The sequence below is a fragment of the Seriola dumerili genome, unplaced genomic scaffold (assembly GCF_002260705.1).
Source record: "Seriola dumerili isolate Sdu_G_001 unplaced genomic scaffold, Sdu_1.0 BDQW01000533.1, whole genome shotgun sequence".
Lineage (NCBI taxonomy): Eukaryota > Metazoa > Chordata > Actinopteri > Carangiformes > Carangidae > Seriola > Seriola dumerili.
In genome coordinates this window covers 2,444,143-2,466,152 of record NW_019174788.1, presented here as the reverse complement: position 1 = coordinate 2,466,152, position 22,010 = coordinate 2,444,143, and the positions used below count along the sequence as shown (strand labels likewise).

Below are 22,010 nucleotides of genomic sequence, written 5' to 3'. Positions count from 1 at the left end.
TTACACAGCTTCTTGTGTAGTAGCCAGTGTCCGTCTCAGGCTTCTAGCTTTCGAGCAAGATGATTAGCTCACCATGTGAATTTGATTTTTACCAGAGGCGACTGCTTCTTGTGCTTTTAGTACCTTTCGCAGCACCGAGACTAACTAAGAGACTAACATGTTTATAAATGGCTCATTAGTACTTGTGCTTAAATATAAAGCGTCTTCCTAAATGGGTTATGTTGCCTTCCATTAAGTCAGCAGCATGATCAGATGGCGTGTTTTCTGCAGTGCTGTTACAATCTGCTCAGCATCTACTCTCTGCCCAGTTCACCCAGTCTAACCAAAACCTAAAGCCTGTGTCTGAGGGCAGTTTTCTGGCTCACTTTACAAGCTTCTCCTCCTCTGGTCTGACAATATTGATTTTCAGCAATTGAGTAACATCTGCTCATCAGCAGCACAACCTGTCATTCTACCGCGTTCTCTTTTCATTCAGAGCGTCTCCGAAACCCATATGGCTCCACCTGCCCCTCACTCGCCCCCTACCTCTGTCCCTGTAGTTATTATGCCCGCCTGTCCCCCTGTGAACTGTTTTCTCTGAGTACTGCAGCAACACCGAACTGGCTATAAATCACATTGCATTATCACCGCGCCGTGCTTCGCCTCGCGCTTTGCCCGCCCACCGCGCGCCTCCGATTGGCCGGCGATACTCCTTGGCCGGCCTCTCCGAGCGGGACATCGGTGCAATCGTAAATCCCGCCTCCTTCCTTGGGGCCGGTGATTGGGAGAAAGGGGCTCTCCTTGAACTGTCAATCATGCTCTTTCTTGTGCGCCTCGCTTTCAGTGCCGCTGCCTGCGACGCACTGAGTGCGGAGCCACGAGACGCGCTGCATACCAACAGAGACATACAGGAGCAGGCTAATTAACGCAGAAGTGGCGACTTGCGACTGATCAGGACGCACATATCGCATCATATTCTCTGTCAAAGAAAGAAAAAACATATTTATTTTAAGTCATTGGACAGTTTAAATTTTACCTTCTCTTCCCATGCATTTTCTAAAATATCTTCTCTTTTCTTCAAGGCACTGAGAGCCAAACTAAGTGTCTGGGATATTTGTTTTTTCTGCTCAATATTTTTCTGGTTGAGAGATTCTACACAGGAGAAGATAAACAGCCCCCTCCGCCTCTCTCTCCGACGGGGGTCATCAAAAGGAAAAGTCAAGTGGATAAGACTGATGTGTTCGCCCAGTCACATGTAGAAGCGTTGGACTATTGCTGTTGACATTCATCCACTGGGTCGGTTTTTTTTAGTAGGCTACACAGATCGCCCGCAACGGTGCGATTAAGGAGGAATACCAAGGCATTTGACTGCAAAAACAAGCAGAAAATCAATCAGAACTCCATCATGGGCTGCCCCCTCTTGTGGAACGTGTTTGCTGGCTTGATCCTGGTTCTGCTGTCGAAAGGTAAGTTCTTACGAGCTACTTTGCTGATCCGCTGACGGCTGCGCTGCTGCGTCTGTACGCATGTATCTTCGCCTTTCATTTTCTGAAAACGGTTGTGGAGGTGAATACTAATGATGAGAGGGGGGGGGGGGTTGTCTACCTGCCACTGCGCTCCAGCTTTCCATTTGCTCACATAGAGATAGATAGAAATGTAGAGTACCCGTGTGTGTGTGTGTGTGTGTGTGTGTGTGTGCGTGCGAAAGCTCGTGTGCGCGCGGGCGCGTGCGTGTGAGCGCAGCGCCAGGTTCATCTCCAAGCCAACCTCGTGGTTCAGTGTAAGCAACGAGTGATGCATGTTAAGATGTTTACTATGGAGAGGAAAAAAATAGACTCCCATCCCCAGTCTTCTGTGAACATTCCTTTACGTGACGTGAATGGCCCGGTATCCCACGCACACGACGCACCACCAGTGCAAAGAGTGGCGGGGGGGGGGGGGTTGTTGGTGGTGGTTAATGTCAGTATGAGCAGAAGCAATGCAGAGAGACTGGAGAGAGGCACAGTGTTTTGTTCTCTGTGTTCAAAACCAAGGTCGAGAGAGACAGAGGGAGATAAATGGTGACGGATGGACAGTTGGTGGGGGCTGGCGGGGGGAGAGACAGGGTGGGGGGTGTCTGACATGAATTGGCAGAATAGTCAAGCCTTAATTCTCTTTTATTCTTTAATTACATTCATCTGCTCTAAATTTTCTCCAGTTAAAACCTTTTTACAGTGTTGACATAACTTGCAAGATTCAGATGGGATCTTCAGCTGCTTCATTGTGAATAACACAAGCAGTCAGTGTAGTTATGTTGTTGTTGTCCACAGGGAACACTGACCAGGGAATATTTAAAATCCTTTTGCATCTTTCATCGTGCCATCCATGCTATGGGATGTCCCACCATATATTAGTTTTGCATGGCATTCTCACCATGCACTCTAATTTCCCCCAGCCCATCCAGCATGAACACATACACACACCTGGCTCAATTAGTCCTGCCTTCATCCTGTGGGAAATCAGTATATAAATAAATTACTCCGGCCCTTAATAACAATAATTGATGTGTCAGTGCAATAAGATGTGAGGTTAACAGCCTGCAGATGCAGACGGGCTATAGCCTCCTGCTCCTGAGTTCCTTGTGGGCACGAGAGCCCAGCTGGTCATGGTTGGCTTGCCACAGCAAGCCCCTTCCACACCAGGCAGAGAGCAGACGGGCGGCCCTGCAGGACCTACACAGCACACAAACACAATGGACCCAGCACCACACAAACCAACCCCTACAACCATATTGAGACTCATTTCAGCTTTCAGCCCTCTAGATTTGGAACCTGTGGATTTTGCGATGTGAAGGTATGTCCAATCATGTAAGCCACAGTCGAGGAGCGATTGGATATTGATGCGAGTTGTGTACATTGCAGCAAACGTGAATCAGATTCATCTTGGGGAGGCATCCTGCCTGCTCCTCTTAGTTGCTGTAGGTCCACAACACATTCGTCTTTTAAGGTGGAAAGCATGCATTATAAAGGAAGAACATGACTGTTAAAAGGGCACCGTCCGCTGCTTGATAAATCATGCAGCAGAGGAATAATCCCTTCTGTCTGTGCCCCTGAGAGTCAGGCTAGTGTGGCATGTGGTTGCATTAATGCTTCCTCAATACTGTTTAGCAGATTGTGTGTGAGTTATTATTACCCGGTTAATGATGTATATATAAATGCCTCTGAATGACTCTACTGCTTCTACAGTATTTTATTCATTTGAAGATATTTCTTCCTCTTGACAATGATTATCACTCATTTAGCCACTTCACGTTATGCATAACAAATATTTATTAAGAGAGAGTGCCATTTTATCTTTAATACCCTCAGAAACACATAGTGAAATTTGTTTCCTACCTCTACTACAGTGTGACAACCAGGTTGAAAAGGGCTTTTTTTTTTTTGCTGTGCTGCAGAAAACCATTAGGCTATTCTAAGGTTTCCCACTGGCTTGGCGTTTTTAATACACAACCACACCACGATGGGTGTGACGGTCATTCCTGGCATACCGTCATACCTTTCACTCCCTCATTTACTCTCTTTTTTTATTTAAAATGTCTGAGAAGCATAAGCATAACTCAGGAGAGGTGGATCGCCAGGCGCCCACTCAGACATACAGTAAAATATCTACGTATTTCTGGCACACAAGCTGTCTGCAATTAATCAAAACCTGTCTCATCTATGAGACCAGACACTGTGAGGCTTTGCTGCGAGTTCCTGATGATGGAACATTAAGGCTGTTAGTGGATCCACACACACCTCCGCCAGAAATTAAACAATTTACCCTTCGCTCAGAGGATTTCTGTTATGACACAAACCTGCGAGATCTGATCATAAGGATGATGTCGTCATTGATTAAGTGAAAAATGAAGATGACAAGAGAAATTGCCTCTGCTTATTAGGTCACAACAGAGGACGTTTAAGGTTATATCTCTGCAGATTTTATTTTAATGTTATATTTAGATTAGGATAACAAACTGATTTCTGCTGTGCAGGTATCCATTATTGCATTTCTACTGCACGAAATTCCTGTACTGTACCTACAGTATATGTCACTAATGTTCAAACAGTCCAGCAGATGGGTCTTCCCACCAACACGCGCTGCTGTGATAGAGGTTCTGGAAGAGGAAATGTACAGGGCAGGGACAGGCGGGGTCGCTTTGTAGCCCACCATCGTTCTTGTTTCAGCGGCATATGGGGGCCAAGTGGGGTCAATGCACATTGCACATGTTAGCATGTAGCCACCCTCCTTCTTCCCTGCCCCCTCACAGACACACACGCAGACGTACACACCTACACACCCACACACACCCACACACACACACACTCGACTGGATCGCCATTTTTGGCTTGGGGATGAAGAGAAGGGAGATGCCAGCATCAACAGATGCCTCGCGCTCCTATTCTGGAGGGGCCTCTGCTTTTTCTCCCTCCCTTTGAAATCCGTGGTTTCTGTGTGCTGTTGTTCTCCATGTTTGGCTTAGAAATGCTCTGCCATTTTGGCAGGTTTTATTTATCTGCAAGTGTTGGAGTGAGAGGGCCTGGATTTGGTCTCAAGAGCCTCGGGGACAAGGGTTGGAGTTTTAACCAGCCTGCATCTGTGGTGTGAATGTTTTTCCCCTGGGATTCACTTTTTTCTGGTTCTCTTGCCTGGTGTGTGGTGGCCTATGGTGCAGTGCATACAGCATCTTCCACTGACTCTGTTCCTCACATATAGTGGAGCCAATATAGTACCTTAAGAAAATGCACCTGTGTTTTGACCTAGGACTGGCAGAGAGGTACTGTGATGGAAGAAGAATAGGTGAATTTGGTGTTGTGCAGAAACTTAATGTTAATGTTAATGAATTGTTGTGAACTGAAGATAAATTTAAAAAAAAAAAAAAAAAAAAAAAAAAAACATGTCACACACGTGATGAAGACAGGATTGGAGGAGTGAAGTTTGGTGTACTGGAGAAACGTTGTGAGACATTTGGTTTGAATTGCCTTTGATGTATTCCGGTGTTACTAAATTAAGAAGCACTGTAAAGGTAAAGGTGTTACAGAATGGGATTAAACTTGATTTCTTTCCAATCTTAAAGCAGCTGAAACATTTTGGAAATATATCCGAATTTCTCGCAAAAGTAAAATACTATACTGCAGATTTTGTGGAATCGCCTCAGTTACTTAAAGACGTAAATTACAACTCTGATTAATTTAGAAGTGAACCAGCTACTGCACCACTGCTCTCATGTCCAACCTGGCAACATGCTTGTTTCGATTTTAAGGTGTTAAGGATCCACATCAAGGGCTGTAAAAATACAAGCAGTTCAGTTCAGTTTTTACTATCTCAGATGGGAAAATTGGCTTGCAGCATGACAAGAACCAAGACACCAAAGCCAAGATAGGCACATAGACAAAAGGACAATAAAACCGGGATTGTCTTTTTGGTAACTTCAAGGAGGGCAAATGAAGCGATACTGTGGCACATAGTAAAAATGAAATGTTTGAATTTAATGCACCTGGCTCTGGAAAGTCTATACCTCCATCCCTAAGAGAATCAGCTCATACTCTTCATTCAGAGGTGGCACGCACCAGTAGCAATACCGAAGGACCAGAAAAGAGAATCATTTTGAGCTGTATTCATTATTGTGCCCTCACTACGTGGGTTTTGCAGCATTTCCAATTACAGGCAAGACAGAGATCTATAACCCTGTGAGCTAGTGACCCCACAACCTGCCAGGCCGAAGCTGAACTCTGCATCTCGTTGTGTTAGCGGCTCTCTGGCAAGAGCGGTGACCGAGAGGTCACAGGTCCAAATCCTTCGAGGATGGTTAGCCACGGTGTTGCTGTGGACGATGGGCGGATGCAGGACCAATTCGCTGCCCTTGAGATTTCTCCTGTCGGTTTTGATAAACACTTCACTGGGCCTCACATATTGGTTCGGGGGTTTGGCAATTACACACAGTGTCAGTGTCATAAATAATGATTACAGCAAGGCTTGTTTGCAATTATAATTACAGTTATAATATATGGAGTTCAGTGTAATGGAAAGGAACTGGGACCGCTTTCAACTCGGGACAGGTAGTTATACTGTGTTTAATTATTGTAGTAATTCGCTTCGTTACAACCTCCCCTCGTCCTCCTCGTGTCCCAGTCCCAGCTTAAAGACCTGTGTCGGTCCGGGTGTGAATATGAATATGAGCTGTGGGTTCTCGGTGTAACAAATGAAAAAGGGTTATGTTTTATTTAGTGTAAGGGAAGGATCGTTCAAGAGGGAGCCGAGTGGCTGTAGAAGCAAGGATAAGTGGTGGCTCATGTACTCACATCAACCATTGCCCACGCAGGGACACACACACACACACACACACACGGGCACACGCACGCCCACACATGCTCTCACAGAGAAATAAACGTATGCATGCAGACACTGTGGAATAGCTCCTTTACTTGGGCCGCTGGGAAGATGAATTTCAACTATTTGCCCGCTGAAGGTGTGAGCGGTAAATCAATGGAAAGCCAATGGAGCCAAGCCATGAGGGGGACGAGGGGACATCTTTATACATATACACTTCAGCATGGATATTAAAATCTCTCATTGATTTCTTTTCAATATTGTTCATATAGTGAAAATCGAATAAGCCTCAGCAGAGTGGAAATTTCTTCCCTTTGGTTTTCGAGGATTCAGTTCACACTGCAGATTGAGCTGTCTGCAGGGAAAAAGAGAGGGAGAAAAAAAGATGTTTTCTTGTTTGGTGATGTGCAGATGTTTCACATTTAAGAGGAATGAATACTGTTAGAGGGGGGGGGCAGCGCTGTGTGATTTTCTTCTCTCTATTCCTCTTGCTTCTAGTCTTTTTTGTGCCAGGGAGTTAGCATCATTGGAAACACAATTCAGATTAGTGCTGGCTGCTTGTCCTAGGGGAGCCGGGAGGGACGAGGGTCCCGCTTCTCTCCCTGTCCTCATTACCAAAAGACAAGGAGCTCGCCGGCGAATCAATGGAAAAGGCTTAGGCACTAATGCAGGCCATGCCTGGTGATGGGACTTAGCTTTGTGTATGTGTGTGTTTTGTGTCTCAATGTGTGCATGTGTATATGTGTGTGATCCCTCCCTTGTGTGTGTGTGTGTTTGTGTGTTTGGAAGTTTAATCATTTGTGCGACAACAGAAGGCTGGAGAAAAACATTAGTTTCAAACGACCGCTGAATTGCTCGCCGTTGGAGTAACCTCAAAACTCCTGGTTAACTGCCCTGATATTTACCACGGGGACATATACGATAGCACGGAAGCCCTTTAATTACGCAGAGATAACGTCAGATTCATCAGTGAATCCATTTAGTCCAGTACTAACACTGTTACCATTGTAATTATAATTGCTCAGGGCATTGTTGCCATGACTACTACTACTTCAATAGCCTGTAGTTGTGTACAACTTCCTTTACACTGACACAAAAAAAAAAGAAAGAGCAGCACCTTGGTGTTTCTTGTCAACAACCCCCTGCAGCGGATGCTGGCATCAAAATATGCCGAACAATCCACCTGTCTCACGGCTCAATCTGTGCCGCATCTGTTCTTGCTGTAGCTATGCTGTTGTTCTCGCATTTGCCTTCATCCCACCCTCGCGCCTCTTGTTTTGTTTACACAGGTAAAACTACTGGGTGCAACAAATGCTAAATAATGGTTTCATGTTGTGGATTTTCAGCCCCTCCGCCGCCTCTGACATCTTGTGGTGCTGGAGGTGTTTCTAGGTCTGTGTGGAGGGGAAGGGAGGGCAAGAGGGAAGAGAGGGAAATAAATAAAACTGAGGAAAACAGATCAATAAATATTTCAGCAGCTGCTCCCTTCACAGACTTCTCCTGAAGCCATAAGAGGTGGAAAGAAAGATGGAGGGAGGGATGGATAAAGTGCATGGAAGAGAGAGAGAGAAAGAGAGAGAACAGGGGTAATTGTGTTCCAGACTCTCATTCACAGTGAGCGAGAGAGATGGAGGGTGAAAGAGAGAGACAGAGAATGGGGATAATTGTGTCCCAGACTTTAATAGACAGAGAGAGAAGGCATGAGTGAAGGGTGGAGAAGCGACACAGGGTGTGCTAACGAGCACCACATACCAACATTGTCTCCTATGGGAACAAAAAAAAAAAAGGCATACGAGAGGCTGGGCCCCCGGACTTTGGCACTACATAATAGTGACTGTAAGAATCTCTCTCTTCCTGACTTTCACATAATTCTAATTCCTGTCAGGAGTTAGCGACAGACCGTGTGGGTGTGTAGTTTGTGCAGCGAGCAGTTCTAAATGATAATGAGCGGGCCAGCAGCTGAGACGACTAACGTGTTGCTGTGAATCAGGCGTGGCCGGTGTCAGTGCCACCGAACTCCAATCATCAGCTGATATGTTCCCACATTGCCATGAAATTTGCCCGCACAAGATGCACATTACATGCGGCGCGTGTAGCGTGATATGTATGTTTAATACTGAGGGCGAGGAGCAGCAGGAGGGAAAAGACAGAGGGAGCTCATGAGGGTGGACGGGCCGGAGAGATGGAGGAGTTATGAAAAAATGATTGAAGGAGGGCTGCCGGGAGGGAGCGAGGGAAGAGAGACAGATGGTGTGAGGGAGGAAGGGGAGGAGGGACTCAAAGACCCGCAACAGGCAGTGATCGAGATGGATTGATTTTGCAGGCAGATGATTAGGTGGGATAAAAAAACATGGCAGGTTTATCCTGCCAATGAAAACTGTTTGGGTGATATTGCTGTGAGTGGGAGTAGTAAAATTGTTTCAGGGTCACTTGTGTGATATTGCAGTGTTAAGGAGCTGGTGCTAATGTGATATGCTACTGGTTAGGGAGTCATTCCAGCAAGGCAGCACACCTCTAATAAGATGCTCATGCAGTGCACCCACATCATAATAAGTGGTTTGGAGCTTGTCAGGAATCCACAGGTTACATAAAATGTTATATTGAGACTCTCTTTAGAATTGTCAGCATATACAGCAATCAAATACCAACGTTACATGTTTTGGTGTCGCTATTTGGAAAGTGACATAATTAGGAAAACAAACCATGCCCAGTGTTAGACTGTGCTTGGCGGATTTGCCCTCCACTCAGAGCTTGTGCTGTGATTTAGACATATGCCACAATTCCCCTGTCATTAAAGGCCGACATGGGGCTCCGGCTCCAGCTGTGTAGGTGCCGATGGTATTTCTCTTAATAAAGTCTCCATATTAGCGCAACATCCTGACAGTAAAGACTCATTTCACCAAAGCTTTGGCTGTGACAGCCCCATAAATGGACTTACAGGAAATGCTCCACAGTGTCTTGAAAGATTTTGATTCCTTTCTCCGTGCCCTCTGGGTATTTGAGTGTTTAAATTTGCTCTACATATTTTGAAGCAAAAGATCACACAATATTTTATTTATTTATTCATTTTGAACAAAATATATTTGTGATACAGGGGCGCTATTGTAGTAAGCGGGATGTAAGGTGAGATTTCATCAAACATTTTTGCTGAAATAGCCCATTAATTGGGTTTGGGAGGAGATGCTGCTGTGTGTTATGATATTTCACTAATTAGATGCGGGGTTGGATAACGCTAAAAGCCTGCGCTGCCCTCCCCAGTCCTGTAATGCAGTGAGTGAAATTCCATTAGTGCTTGGACCTGCATTGGGCCGGATGTGAGGACAATATTCAGCTTGGACATTATTTAAGACATTTCGAGGATGTGCTGTGCGTTTAAATTGTGCTTCAATTACATTTTATTCCTTTATTCACTGCGGGATGTGGCTGAATAATGCTATCTGATTTGTTGTGTAATATCATTCCTGGGGTGCCAGTGTGATTTCCAAATTCTGCTCAAAAATCATTTTCTTTAGACTTTTCAAGGCTGTGGCACTTCAAAAACACATGTCAATTACTTTTTTTCCCCCTTGTGTTGGAGCAGCACTAAATATGAAGGAATCTGGCCAAATTGTACTCATTAAAATGCATAATATCATTCCAGAGATGCAAGTCAAATTTCCAATTAAGATTTCTCATCATGGTGTCCTAGATCTAGCAGTTATTACAATACTAGAGGAAATGTAAATGTATCAATAAATTATTATTGCCTGTAGCTGATATTCCTGGTCATCCAGTGTTCTGGGTTAATGCTGTTTTTGATATACTGATCAAAGATAGTCCTGGGAGCACCAGGAAGTAGATTTAGTACATAAAAACAAACATTTTAGCAACCGTCCCTTCAGAAATGAATGTGTGAAAATCATTTTGTCACAGCAAACATCATACTCTCTCCCCATCATGGGGGTACTGGCTGTATCGATGTGACCTTTATCTGGCCAGCCGACCTCCAATTCCATTACGAAATAATGAAGGTGTCAGAAAAGGGCAATTAGCTGCTTAATGTTTGGCAACAGTACTCTAATATAACACTTTTGCTGACAAGTCAATATCTGTAGTTGACAGCAGCTGCTGTACTCTGAGACGCGATAAGAGTTATTGCAGTTGTTGACGTTATAGAAATGAATTTCTTGATTTAGGCTCCACTGAGTCTGTTCCACTGCATTTTTAAAAAATTAAAATATTTCTGGGGAGATAGACAGACAGGTTTAAAAAAAAATAAATAAATAAAAAATAAAAAATCTGTGATGGAGAAGACTTTATATGGTCCTATAAAATGAAAAATCTGTTCATATTCTGAGTGATGATGTGTTGACAGGCCACCATTGCAAAATAAAACATGAGAGGGTTCAAGATAAAAAAAAAAAAAAGTGGTTTTGCCAAACAACAAAACAAAGTAGTTATCAGGCTGATGTCAGAGCAGGACCCACAATATTGAAGATTTAAATCAGATATCTAAATCACAGAAGATAAACAGCCAAATTCAGCACTTGTTATTAGGCTTCATGTTGCCCTATTTTTCGTAAATATCTGCTTTATCAAACCTTCAGTTTGTTTGTTATTTCGGGTTTGACAGCTGTAATCAGAATTGATTTGGACGCCGCTGGGAGGCAGCTAAATCAGACATGACAAATGTGGGGCAGACAGTGCAGGTGTTTTCTCAATCAGGCCGATGTGAATCATCCTCACATGAATCCATCATGATCAAGTCTTTTTGACAATGGACTTCTATTAAGATTTTTTATTTTTTTTTTATTTTTTGGAAGGGACAGAAAAAAAGACAGCTCATCGACTACAGTGCAAAAAGTTTCAGCAAAAACATGCATGTCAATTCAGCCCTTCAGAGCATTTAGAAATCGAAAAATGTTGGAAGGAATTGTGCTGGTGCTATTGATTTTCCTTAATTAGGTTTTTCTTCTTTTTTAGTTTTGTGTGGTGAATTAATGTGACGAGCTGTGATGGCAGCACATGACTCGCCTTAAGGTTCAATTATTTCTGACAGTTAAAGCAATGACATCATATACTGTATATAATGGGTTTTACTTTATTAAAACATGTCACTAAAATTCACCGAATGTGATGCACTTAAGCAAATATGTTTGATATCATGTACCGAATAAGAAGCTCTTTAGCCGTCGCCTGTCATTTAATGCCTCATTTCTGCTCCCTGCATCACAGCGAGGTTTTTATTCTCAAGTATATAGATGTCTGTTGTCAGCATTTTGACAGTGCAGTTTGATGTAGCACAGTGATGTTTTTTAAAGCAAGGATTTCTAAATGAGCACAGATTCTCTTTCATACAAGTGTGCAGTACAGGCTGAAAGCAAAGATGGCACAACACAACTTGTCAAGCCATATAGACTGAATGCCTTTGAAATGCTGTGCGTTTGAAACGGCAACATTTCAATTCAGAGGACAGCAATTACACAGTCAGACATGGAAGTGGATAGAATTGCATTACAGTCGCGCCGGATTTTTTATAATGTAAAAGCCAGCCAGTTTGTGTTCTATAAGTTATGCTTTGGTGCTCAGCCCCGGGGACCCCCGACTTTTTGACTGTGCCCATTCACCCATTGCTACTTCCTGCTCTCAGCTCACAGTCGAGGCCATCTCTTTGCTGTTTCTGAGGCAACTTGATGCCGACAAGAGATGTGGACATAGTTGATAACCACTACCATCAGACTTGTCAACCTTCTGCGTCTGTCCTGATTACCTTGGGAACACCACATCTTCACAACTTGTAATAAAAGCTGTGCCTCCCCTGCTGGGGTGCCCCCTGTATTGAACTCCCTTTGCAGCAAGTTTGATTTGAATGTGCGCAAGATATTAATAACTTAATTCATGTCATGCTTGTTAGAAGATGACACCACCCAGTAGTCTAACCAAGAGGTATATCACAGCAGATGTTGGTAAATATACTCTCCATGATCACAGCGGGACATTACTCTGGGGCAAGACAATGTGGCTGTTATCAATGTCACAGTGATATTTTTTTTCCAACATGGCAAATGTATGCAAATCTTTCTATAGATTAATCAAATTGTATTCCACTTAAATTCATTACATCAGACAAAACTCTTCATGGAAAATAAACCTTGACGTTTCATTTTCTTAGTTGTTAACAGCAGTTGGGTTTAATGTAACGATAACACGAAATGCTCATTTTCAAATCCACCTAAAAGTGAGATATGATAATATCTTATTATTGCCCATGTCTTATGTCACTCATATACATAAACAGCAACAGTATGATCAGTACCCCAGCCAGTAGAACGAGGAACTAGCCTCACAAATAGCATTAAATGGCCTAATTAGGTCAATATAAATAAAAATGACACTTTTAAACACAAAGGGAATATCTCAGATATCTGCAATGAGTCATATTTTGATAAAACGTGAGACATTATGCAGCCAGTTGATGACAACAAAATAATAAAAAGTATGTGAAAGCATTTATTTATTAATCTGCCCAAGGGATTCTGGCATGACATAGAGGAAAAACACTCGCCAACCATTTCAAAGATGCAGGTTTGATCCCTGATTGCAGTGATTCCAGCTTGGCTGGGCACTCCATTGAACAGATTTTAAGTGTTGGCTGATGGGAGGCCAGTGAGGGATCCATGCGTATTAGAGGATGCACCTTTCCCACAACAAAACAGGGCATTGGCAGCGATAAGGACTGTAGGACAAGGACAATGTGCCTTTCCCAAAAACTGCATAAAAGATATTTTTCATTCTACAGTTTCATACACACACTCCACAGGGGCTCCGGACTCTGTGCTGCAAACCACGGACTTTAGGGTGACATTGAATAGATCCATCTTGCATAAAGTGGGGAATTGATTAATCCTGTTTGTAAGAAGGTCGGGGGAGGCAGCACCTGTAATGGTTCCTGCACATAAGGAAGTGGAAGGTGAGAAGAATCCTGCGACACAGCAGGTAATTGGCCGGGCTGGAAAGGCTAAGGCCACTCCTGAGATGCACTGTGCTTTGCACAAAGGATGGATGAGCCAGATAGAGTTGGTTGAAACAGAAGCACACCATATGGAGCACTGTGTCTGGCTGTGGCTGGTTGTTTTATTTATTAGCTCTGCCAGGTTGGTTGCCACAGTCATTTCATGCCTGTGTTGCTCCACCTGCAACTTCAGTTGGAGCTGCTGATTTTAAGTAGCTCCAGAACAGGTGAGCACTAGCTTTCTCTTAAACCGCAGAAAAAAATTTCAATAAAGCAATACCAGTGTGGCATTTATTGTAATTACAAGTGATTAATAATGTTTAATTTTTCCATATTGGCTCTAAGCCTTTGATCTTGTGCACACACTCGCCTTTGGATCTGATATATTCCCTTTCAGATATTCTGGGTTGTATCATTGAATACAGATGTGCTGTGTTATAACCCCAAAATCCTGATTTGAGCAGCAGAGTCACAATGTACCTAAAGCTGACAGATCAAGTTAGCAGTCCCTCACTGACTAATAATAAGAACTTACATCATGTTCCCGAGCATGTTGTCTTTATTTTCATTTCTCGCCAGTGCTCCCTGCAGTTGCTCATAATGTCAACCAGCTCTGAGTCACTGATTGATTGAAGGAGAATTTGAATAGAAAGAAAATAAAAATATTTTCTCACTAAATATATTGAATATGACAACCCTCCGTTTCCAAAATAAGACACAAAGAAAATATCCAGGAGTTGGATTTGAGCTGCACACAAATCAGACTCGCTCCTGTTGTGTCACATGCTCAGAAAATTGGGTCTGTGAAAATTAAGCCCTGGCCAGAAAGGTGAGTTGTTTGTTAATTGCTAGCGACAAACCGAACTGAAGGGTGGTGGAGTCTAGTGGCTTGCGAGAGGAGAGGAGTAAAGTGAGGAGTCTGACCTCTCGGCCAATCAGTGAGAATTAGTTTGGAGGGGAGGAAAGGCTTTCAGCCGCAAGCCTTTTCTCTCCTATTGAAAACAATCCTTACACAAAAAAAAAAATCGCTCAGACTCAAGCATCCAAAATAATAAATTACATCGTCAAGATTAGACATAAATAAAGAGAATCTGCAACAAGTGTGTCTGAGAACTGAATCCCCTCTTGGCCTCTTTTTCTGTCAGGATGACCTACCTATCCAAAAAATTGTCTGAGACCTTGATCCAGGTGCTCAACACTAGTCTCGTCTCATGGTCCATCAAGACACACTGGGGAAATGGCTCTCCTCTTTCTTTTTTCTCTTATTCCTTCCCCCATATCAAACAGACAGCCACTACTAAAAGATTCATGCATGTGGACTTTGGGTCATTAAAGAATGATCCACAGCAAAGCTGTTTTTTTCACCCTCATAATGAAATCCAATATTCATGAAATGGATTTTCCTCTCTAGTCTCCCACTCACTCTAGCCACAGATGTGTGTTTGCTGGTGTATTTAGTGTGTGTTTGCACAGCCTTGTTAGGCTAGGACGGGTTAATGCTATCCTAAAGGCGCATTTTCAGGCCACCCAGTTAATTACACAGGGTTGACGGATGACCTTGCCATACGTTACCTGTGTAAAGCAACGGAGAGTTAGGGCATATCTGGGCTTTTCTAAGATTGGGGTCAGAGTAAAGACCAGTTAATCAAAGCTTTGTTGGCGCAAGTACGGTCATCACCAAACAGAGCTCCCAGTTAGAGGTACCAAGACAACACGATCAGATGGGTACATGTGTACCCGAAACCTACGTTATGCAAATTTTGACATTAAAATAATACTACATATAATAAATTTTTGTACCTCATTAATCTGTTTCTTATCCTGCCTGTGCATGTGTAAAGTTTCAATTTTGTAATGTTCAAAATGTTTTTAGGCGTACATCATTTGCTCAGGGCACAACTGGTGCAGTTATCATCATGTGCAAGTGCTTAATAATAATGAGGATTACGCAACTTCTTTATATATATATGTATATATATATATATATATATATATATGTATATGTATGTGTGTGTGTATATATATACATATATATATATATATATAGCCAATTTCATACAAAAAGAAAACATACAGCATAGTTTGGCAAAGTTAAAACAGATCAGATTGATATTCAAAACGATTAAAAGTAACTAATTAATAATGTTTAATACTGCAGGCAAGGTAAACCAGAGGAAGTTGTTTGTAAGTTGTAATTGTGGATGAAGTGTTCACGACCCCCTCTGATGGTTATTACATTGTGTCTACAGTTGGTCTAAATACAACAACCGGCCCTCCCCCACCTTTGTACCTTCAGTTTGTCAAAACAGGCTTATATACTGTACAATTTGATTTCCTGCATGTACGAGGATCAAATAATCATGCAACAACTCAGACATAAGTTCCTCCCCACTCACAACACCTGATACTCTTAATCCAGTCAACACAATGTAATAATACCCAGGGACCCAAGTAAAGATCCTTCCTCTAATCAGCCTGCACTGCTCTGTGGCACTGGAGTCGTTCTGGAACTGACCACTAGGTGGCCTTAGCTTAAAAAATTCTACCTTCTTTTGTTTGAATTTGTTAATAAATGTGCAATTATTTATCAATTTCACCCATTCCATTCTCCTCTTCTTCCACACTCATATGGGCCTTTATGGGTGCTGGTTACCTCGGCTTCAGGCTAGATAGTGGACAGCTCATCAGTATGTGTGACAAGAGTTGGGGTGGGACCTTCACCGACTGAGGGGAAGAAGGGTGGAAAAGCTTAAAAGCTTAAAGTAATAATTCGCTTCCGTGGGTATAAAGCAGCCATGTAGGCCTAATTTAATTTTTTGGGTTAGCAGTCATACTAGATTTAAAATAAAAGCAAGTGAGTGACACCAGTGTTGATACCCAAGGGCGGTATTGGTGGTTGAATATTCATGAAGTCATATGGGGCATTGTGTTCTAAAATGCAAGGAACCAAAGGGAATTGGTGCAAAACAGCCTTCCTGCTAAACTGAATTACAGCAGAATATTTAAAATCTGGAATCTCTGTGATTGAAATTGTGCCCACAAAATACCACTATCACCACTGGCATCAGTAGCAATTTTAATCAAGTCATCTTCTTTTTTTTCTTTTTTTTTCCTTTTTCTTTTTCTTTTTTTTTTTTTTGTCATGAAGACATTATGCCACATTTGATCCTCACCACCTTCATTATGATAGCCACCAACACACTGTTATCATCAACACTGATAATCAGCAGAATCTCTCCTCCCTATCTTCGCACTGTTATCTCCATCTTTATCACTGCTGCTAATTCCCAGCATCACACTCGGCTCTCTGAGGCACATTTGTGTTTTGTTGTCACAGCGAGTCAGTGTTTTTTTTTTTTTTTAACCACAATTACATACTCCACTGAAGCAAAAGAGGTAATCCTTTCTCTCACTGTCTTTGATTATATTTCATTGCACTCATTCTTCAAACCCCCCCCCCACACACACACACACACACACACACACACACACACACACACACACACGCACGCACGCATGCACCCTCCTCTGGAATCTGTAGCTACCTCCAGATGTGGACATCAGTCCTGACTGCTTTTTTTGTCATTCTGTTTTCAGCTGTAGGTTTTCCTTTGTTGCCACTTCCTCTACATCAGCATATGTCTTCCTTAAAACCTATTTCCATGTTTTTATCTCTCAGGTTCTCTTGTGAACGCTCTCTCTGCTCCTTTGGGTGTTCCTCTCTCAACCCATCTGCTGCCCATTTCTTTTTCATTTAAACTGACACCCCCCACCATCTTCATTCTTATGTGCTGGATCTCCGTTGCTCTTCTACTTTTACTGTGTCATAAACTGTGAGATAAGTGGGTGGCACGGGGCATACTGCTCTGCGTGGAGCTACTTGGGGGGCAGATGGTGTGTAACAGGAGATGGGCCGCTTGGATTGGAAGGGTTTTTGTGTATACACGTATTTGTGCACATTTTTAAATAGCTGTCGTGTACGTTCGCGCTTGTGCGCATTTGTTAACCAGGTCTATTCTCAGTGTGAATATAAGTGAATCTACGGTGGTGCATGCGCACTACAGCGCTCGTGTGTGTGGGTGCAGCGTGCACTCAAGCTGCATCGGCACGTGTATGTGTGTGACAAGAGAGGGACGGGTCACGTCTGTGATGCCTGAGGCTTTGAGCGCATGAGGAGGCGGGGTGAAAAGGTCAACACAGGGTAAGCGCTCCTCTGCCTATAAAGCATGAGTCACAACAGGAAGTGGAAGCCAGCAGAGGGTCCAGTGCAGGGTGCGCCTCCCTCCCTTCGCCTCCTGAGGGGACCTCCTCCCGCAGGGACAAACGCCTCGTTATCTCCTTCATCGTTATCTCTGTTACTGTCGTCCACACCTCTGTTGCTGTCACTGCGAAGGAGAATAAAGTCATCACACACACACACACACACACACACACACACATGGTAGCGGGAAGGAGAGCGCTTGCTCGATTAACAAGTGTTTTCTAATTGGCTCTGAGCACTGACAGACAGCCATGTGCCGAACACGAACAAGAGCTTTCTATAAATACAGTCTAACAGGCTTTCTTCGCCCTGATGTGAAGTGCGCCGAGAGAAATGCACACATGCACGCCGACTCATGCTCGCACACCTGCCTTCACAGGAGCACACATATGCGCACACACGAAGCACGAGTTAGACAAACAAGTGAATAAATCAGAGCCTGAATAAATCGGGAGATCTGGATATATTTTTTTTTTCCCCCCTCGTCTTTTCTTTTGCCTCATCTGTTCCTGCCTTCTGCTTGATCTTTCAGCCTCAACAGGAAAAGAGAAATTGAATTAAAAAGTGCTTTTGATATCTCTTCCTTGCTGCAGATAAATAATATGATCAGACTGTCAACAGGATGACTTCCGCCCCTGTTTCACCCTCCTCCTCCCTCGAACACACCCTCATCCTTCCACCTCTTTGCCCCCACCTCCTATCCCACCCCTCTCCTCTGATTGGAATCTGGAAACCCATTTGCTGTCTTGCTCTCAGACCCAACTCAGGCCGTGTCAGGTAGTCTGCGCACGTCCCACCTCAGTGCTTGTTCCCTCGTTCCCCTCCCTCTCTCCTCCCTTCTCTTTTTTCTCTCTTTTGCTCTCTTCTTTCGTCTTTATCCCCCCGCCGTCTGCTGCAGGCTCTGTGGAGAATTTGCCCAAATTACCTGTCATACTGGCAGCTACGTGTAAATAAGCCCGGAAAGTGTGTCGCTTTCTCAGTAACCCCCACCCCCTCCCTTCTCTCTCTTCTTTCCCCCCGCATCGACGCTATCTCGTCTCACTTCAAACCGCCCTTCCCCTTCTTTTCAATCCATCACATCTTTCCCCCGTTTTTTTTTTTTTTTCTTGCCCTCAACCTCAATCTCCCTTTGCTGTTTATACCTACTTCTCTCTTTCTACGTCTCCGCCTCCTCAGCTCGCCAACTGAACTATGGGGAGGCTTGGGAAGTCTTTGTGGTCCTTTCTAGTGGGGAAAATTAGTTTGTTGCTGACTCCATGGGAGATATAGCATGCAGAGAAGCAGGCCATTGACTACCTGTCATTTAGCCTTGGGGCTTAGTGAATTAGAAATTGCAGCCTTTGGTCTGCTGTCCTGCCAGCTCCAAACAGCTTTGGGTGGCGGGGGGGGGGTTGGGGAGCAGGATGGAGGTGGTGTGTTGCATGTGCTAATCAATGAACAAAACACAGGTGTGTGTCTGTTAAATTGAACCGACATGTTTAATATATGTATGTCATACAGCAAATATCCGTCCCGTTCACCCCTGTCATGAATTCATCAGGTGCACACCCCCGTTAAATGGTTGTTGTTTCGGTGTTTCCACACATTTGTTAGTCAAGGTGGGTGGAGGTGGAGGTGGAGGTGGGCGAGTGAGGTCAGGGCCAAGCTCTCAGTTCAATTTCGGCTTCAGAAGGTGTAATCATCCCTCACCCAGGGGTTACAGGTGCAAAGACTGTGATTTGGAGGGAGGGAAGTGGAGGCCAAACCTGGAGGAGGATGTTGTAGCGAAGTGGAGAGAGCAAATAAAGAGGAGGACACGGCGAGAGCGAGCTTTTAGACCTTGTGCAGGTAACAGAGCCAGGCTCCAGACGTCTTATAAGATTTATCGAGCACCCAGTCCCCCCCCCCCATTCAAATTATAGGCCAAAAGAGATGTGTCATTCTGATGAATGAAGAGGGCTTTTGGTCATTCCCGGGCTTTTTAAAAGAAGGAGTCTGTCAGAAGCAAACACTCCCAACACCTCTCCTAATTCAAGGACAGCATTTTTTAAAGGCTGGGCTACTTCATTCATCAGAACGCAGTGTGGATTTGATGTCTTCAGACTGATTTAGTGCAGGCCAACATAGCTGGAAGTCACCGGGGTTTGCCTACACAAATCCAGGAAACCACCTCCGCCTCTCAAATTCAGCACATTTTTTTTTTTTTTTTGTTAGCTCTTATCCTGAAGTCCAAAAGCCTCACTTTCAATGTTCATTCAGTCTGGGATTTCATGCTGCGCCTCTCTTTGTGATCAGATAATTTATACATTTGTTCATCTCTTACACTTTTTGTAGGGGCTATGAGCGTGAGCCACCGCCGAAGGTTTGCAGAGATGATAGGACCTGTTAGCTAAAGAGGGCTCAATCATGAGCAGTCACGCATCACCTCACTGCGATCCCACCGTGTGGGAAAGAGGGCAAGATATGCACACTGGGCTCAAGCTGCAGTAGGGGGGGAGCGGTGTAGTTCTCCTAATTGGAGATGGCCCACAGCTCTGGTAAAATATGTACAGAGGAGGAGGAGGAGGGAATAAAACATGGGCAGGTAGAAGATCAAGACCTCAGAGCATCTTTTGTTGGGTATGTGTTTCTCCGAAGGCGCGCAACATAGAGCTTCTGCACAAACATACTGATGCAAAAGCACATACACATACATATCCTTCCACAAACTCATGCTAATCCATGTGCAGTAATGTAATATATGCACAGCAGTCCCCTGAGGCGTGGCACATCCATGAGGAAAGAAAGCTAAGAGAGAAATTCCTTCTTCTAGTGAATCTTATTAGCATACCTGTTGGAACAACACACCTCAGGGCCTTTTCTTCACGTGTGCAGTTTTCTCAGACATGGAGGAGGGAGGAGATGGAGGTGGGTGAGCATTTGCGCAGGTACATTCAAAGAAAAAAAACAAAAACAAAACAGGCGCTGCTCCCCTACTGGACCATCTCTCACCTGTGCAGCTTTTTCTCTGAATTTAAAAGACAACAGTGCATCTTAAAGGCAACACGGCGTAGGGAGGGACTGTGAATTCCAACCTCCTGCACCTCCAGACTCGCACTGAAGACTGATTACATGTAATAGTTTGTGTTGCAGACAGTGTTTTTTGATTTATCTTTCGGGGCCATCTTCCATTCGCGTTAGCGCGCTGCCTCTGCCAGTCAGTCAGCCGTGCCGCCTGGGCAGAGAAGCAACAGAGACAACGTTGGAAACTGTGACAGCAAACTGAGAGAGACGGCTTTGATCAGGGCAGCTCTGTGACTCCACACAGCCCTATTTACTCTGGTCTCCCTGACACACAGCTGCCCTATTGTCACAAAGCACGGAGAAGCTTCAGGACCCTCTTCCTCACCTCCTCTATGGCCCACTGTTAGCTTGACAAGCTGAAGCTGAGGCTTGATTTCTCCCACGGCTCGTGTGCCAGAGAATATCCACAGAACAAAAGCCCAAACAAACATTCCCAATTAAAAACGCAATCATGAAAATGTGGGCGCCAGAAAGAAAAAATATTCTATCAGCATATTGTGCAACGTTGCCGTACAAGAAGAAGGAAACATGCTTTTCCTAATGAGCTCAGGATAAAATTCCCCACCATGCCATGTTGGCTTTTCAAGGCTTGATTTCACATCCATTTATCCACCCCCTCACAGCAAATGGGCTTGAGAATTTATGCTTTTTTACGACAGTGGTGCTATCAAAGCGGAAAGCTGCCTTTTGGATGGGAGAAGAGATAATAAAAAGGGGTATACGACTGGATCAATACCTAGGCGCTTGGTGTGTTCACTTGTGTTGAGCCAACAGCATAAAGGTGTAACAGAGATTGAAGCGCTCGAGCCAGATGGCAAGAAGATGTGGTCTTGTAAAAAAGTTTTGTAGGTTTAATTTTGTTTCCATTTCCTGACAGAGTAATTTAGGTGCTCACAGCAAGGACTTCCTTGTCTTCTTTTTGAAATGGCACTGCATTATGTTTACGCTCTGCTGCAGTTTGGTTGACTGTCTTCGTCTTGGTTTTTTTTTTTTTTTTTCGTTTTCTTCCCCCTGTTTGGTCTTTTTTTTTTTTGTTTTGTTTTCTTTTCTTTTCATTCGAATACGCAGGACACAGACACCAAGGCGGAGCTGGATCACATACAGCTTTGGCTCTCCAAAGCTGATTGAATTCCTAAACCCATTTCCTTTTAGAAAGGGAATGAGAGAAAGCAAAAATTATGCATCTCCCAGGCGCTCCAAGACTATCTTCTGCCTTTTCAGTCTCTTCCCAATTTAACTGTAACAAAATCCCAAGCTCAGATTGAATGATATGACCTTCTTATTCACTCTGCTGTTGTACTTAGGATAAGCAGGATCCCCCTTTTTTCTTCCAGCTGTGAGACTAAAAACAAAACTTTCATTGGATTTCCTCCATAAACCTAATTTGGA

The 22,010-nt window shown here is 43.8% G+C and overlaps 1 protein-coding gene across 1 annotated transcript in view; it reads left to right on the top strand.

The window, feature by feature from the left end:
• The first annotated feature begins 1,366 nt into the window (after positions 1–1,366).
• iglon5 (IgLON family member 5) overlaps positions 1,367–22,010 on the top strand; it is an 87,115-nt gene continuing 66,471 nt past the window's right edge. Inside the window, exon 1 of the mRNA XM_022764335.1 lies at positions 1,367–1,445. Within this exon, the coding sequence (XP_022620056.1) occupies positions 1,385–1,445 (61 nt within the window). The 5' untranslated portion in view covers positions 1,367–1,384. The remainder of the gene's footprint in view (positions 1,446–22,010) is intronic.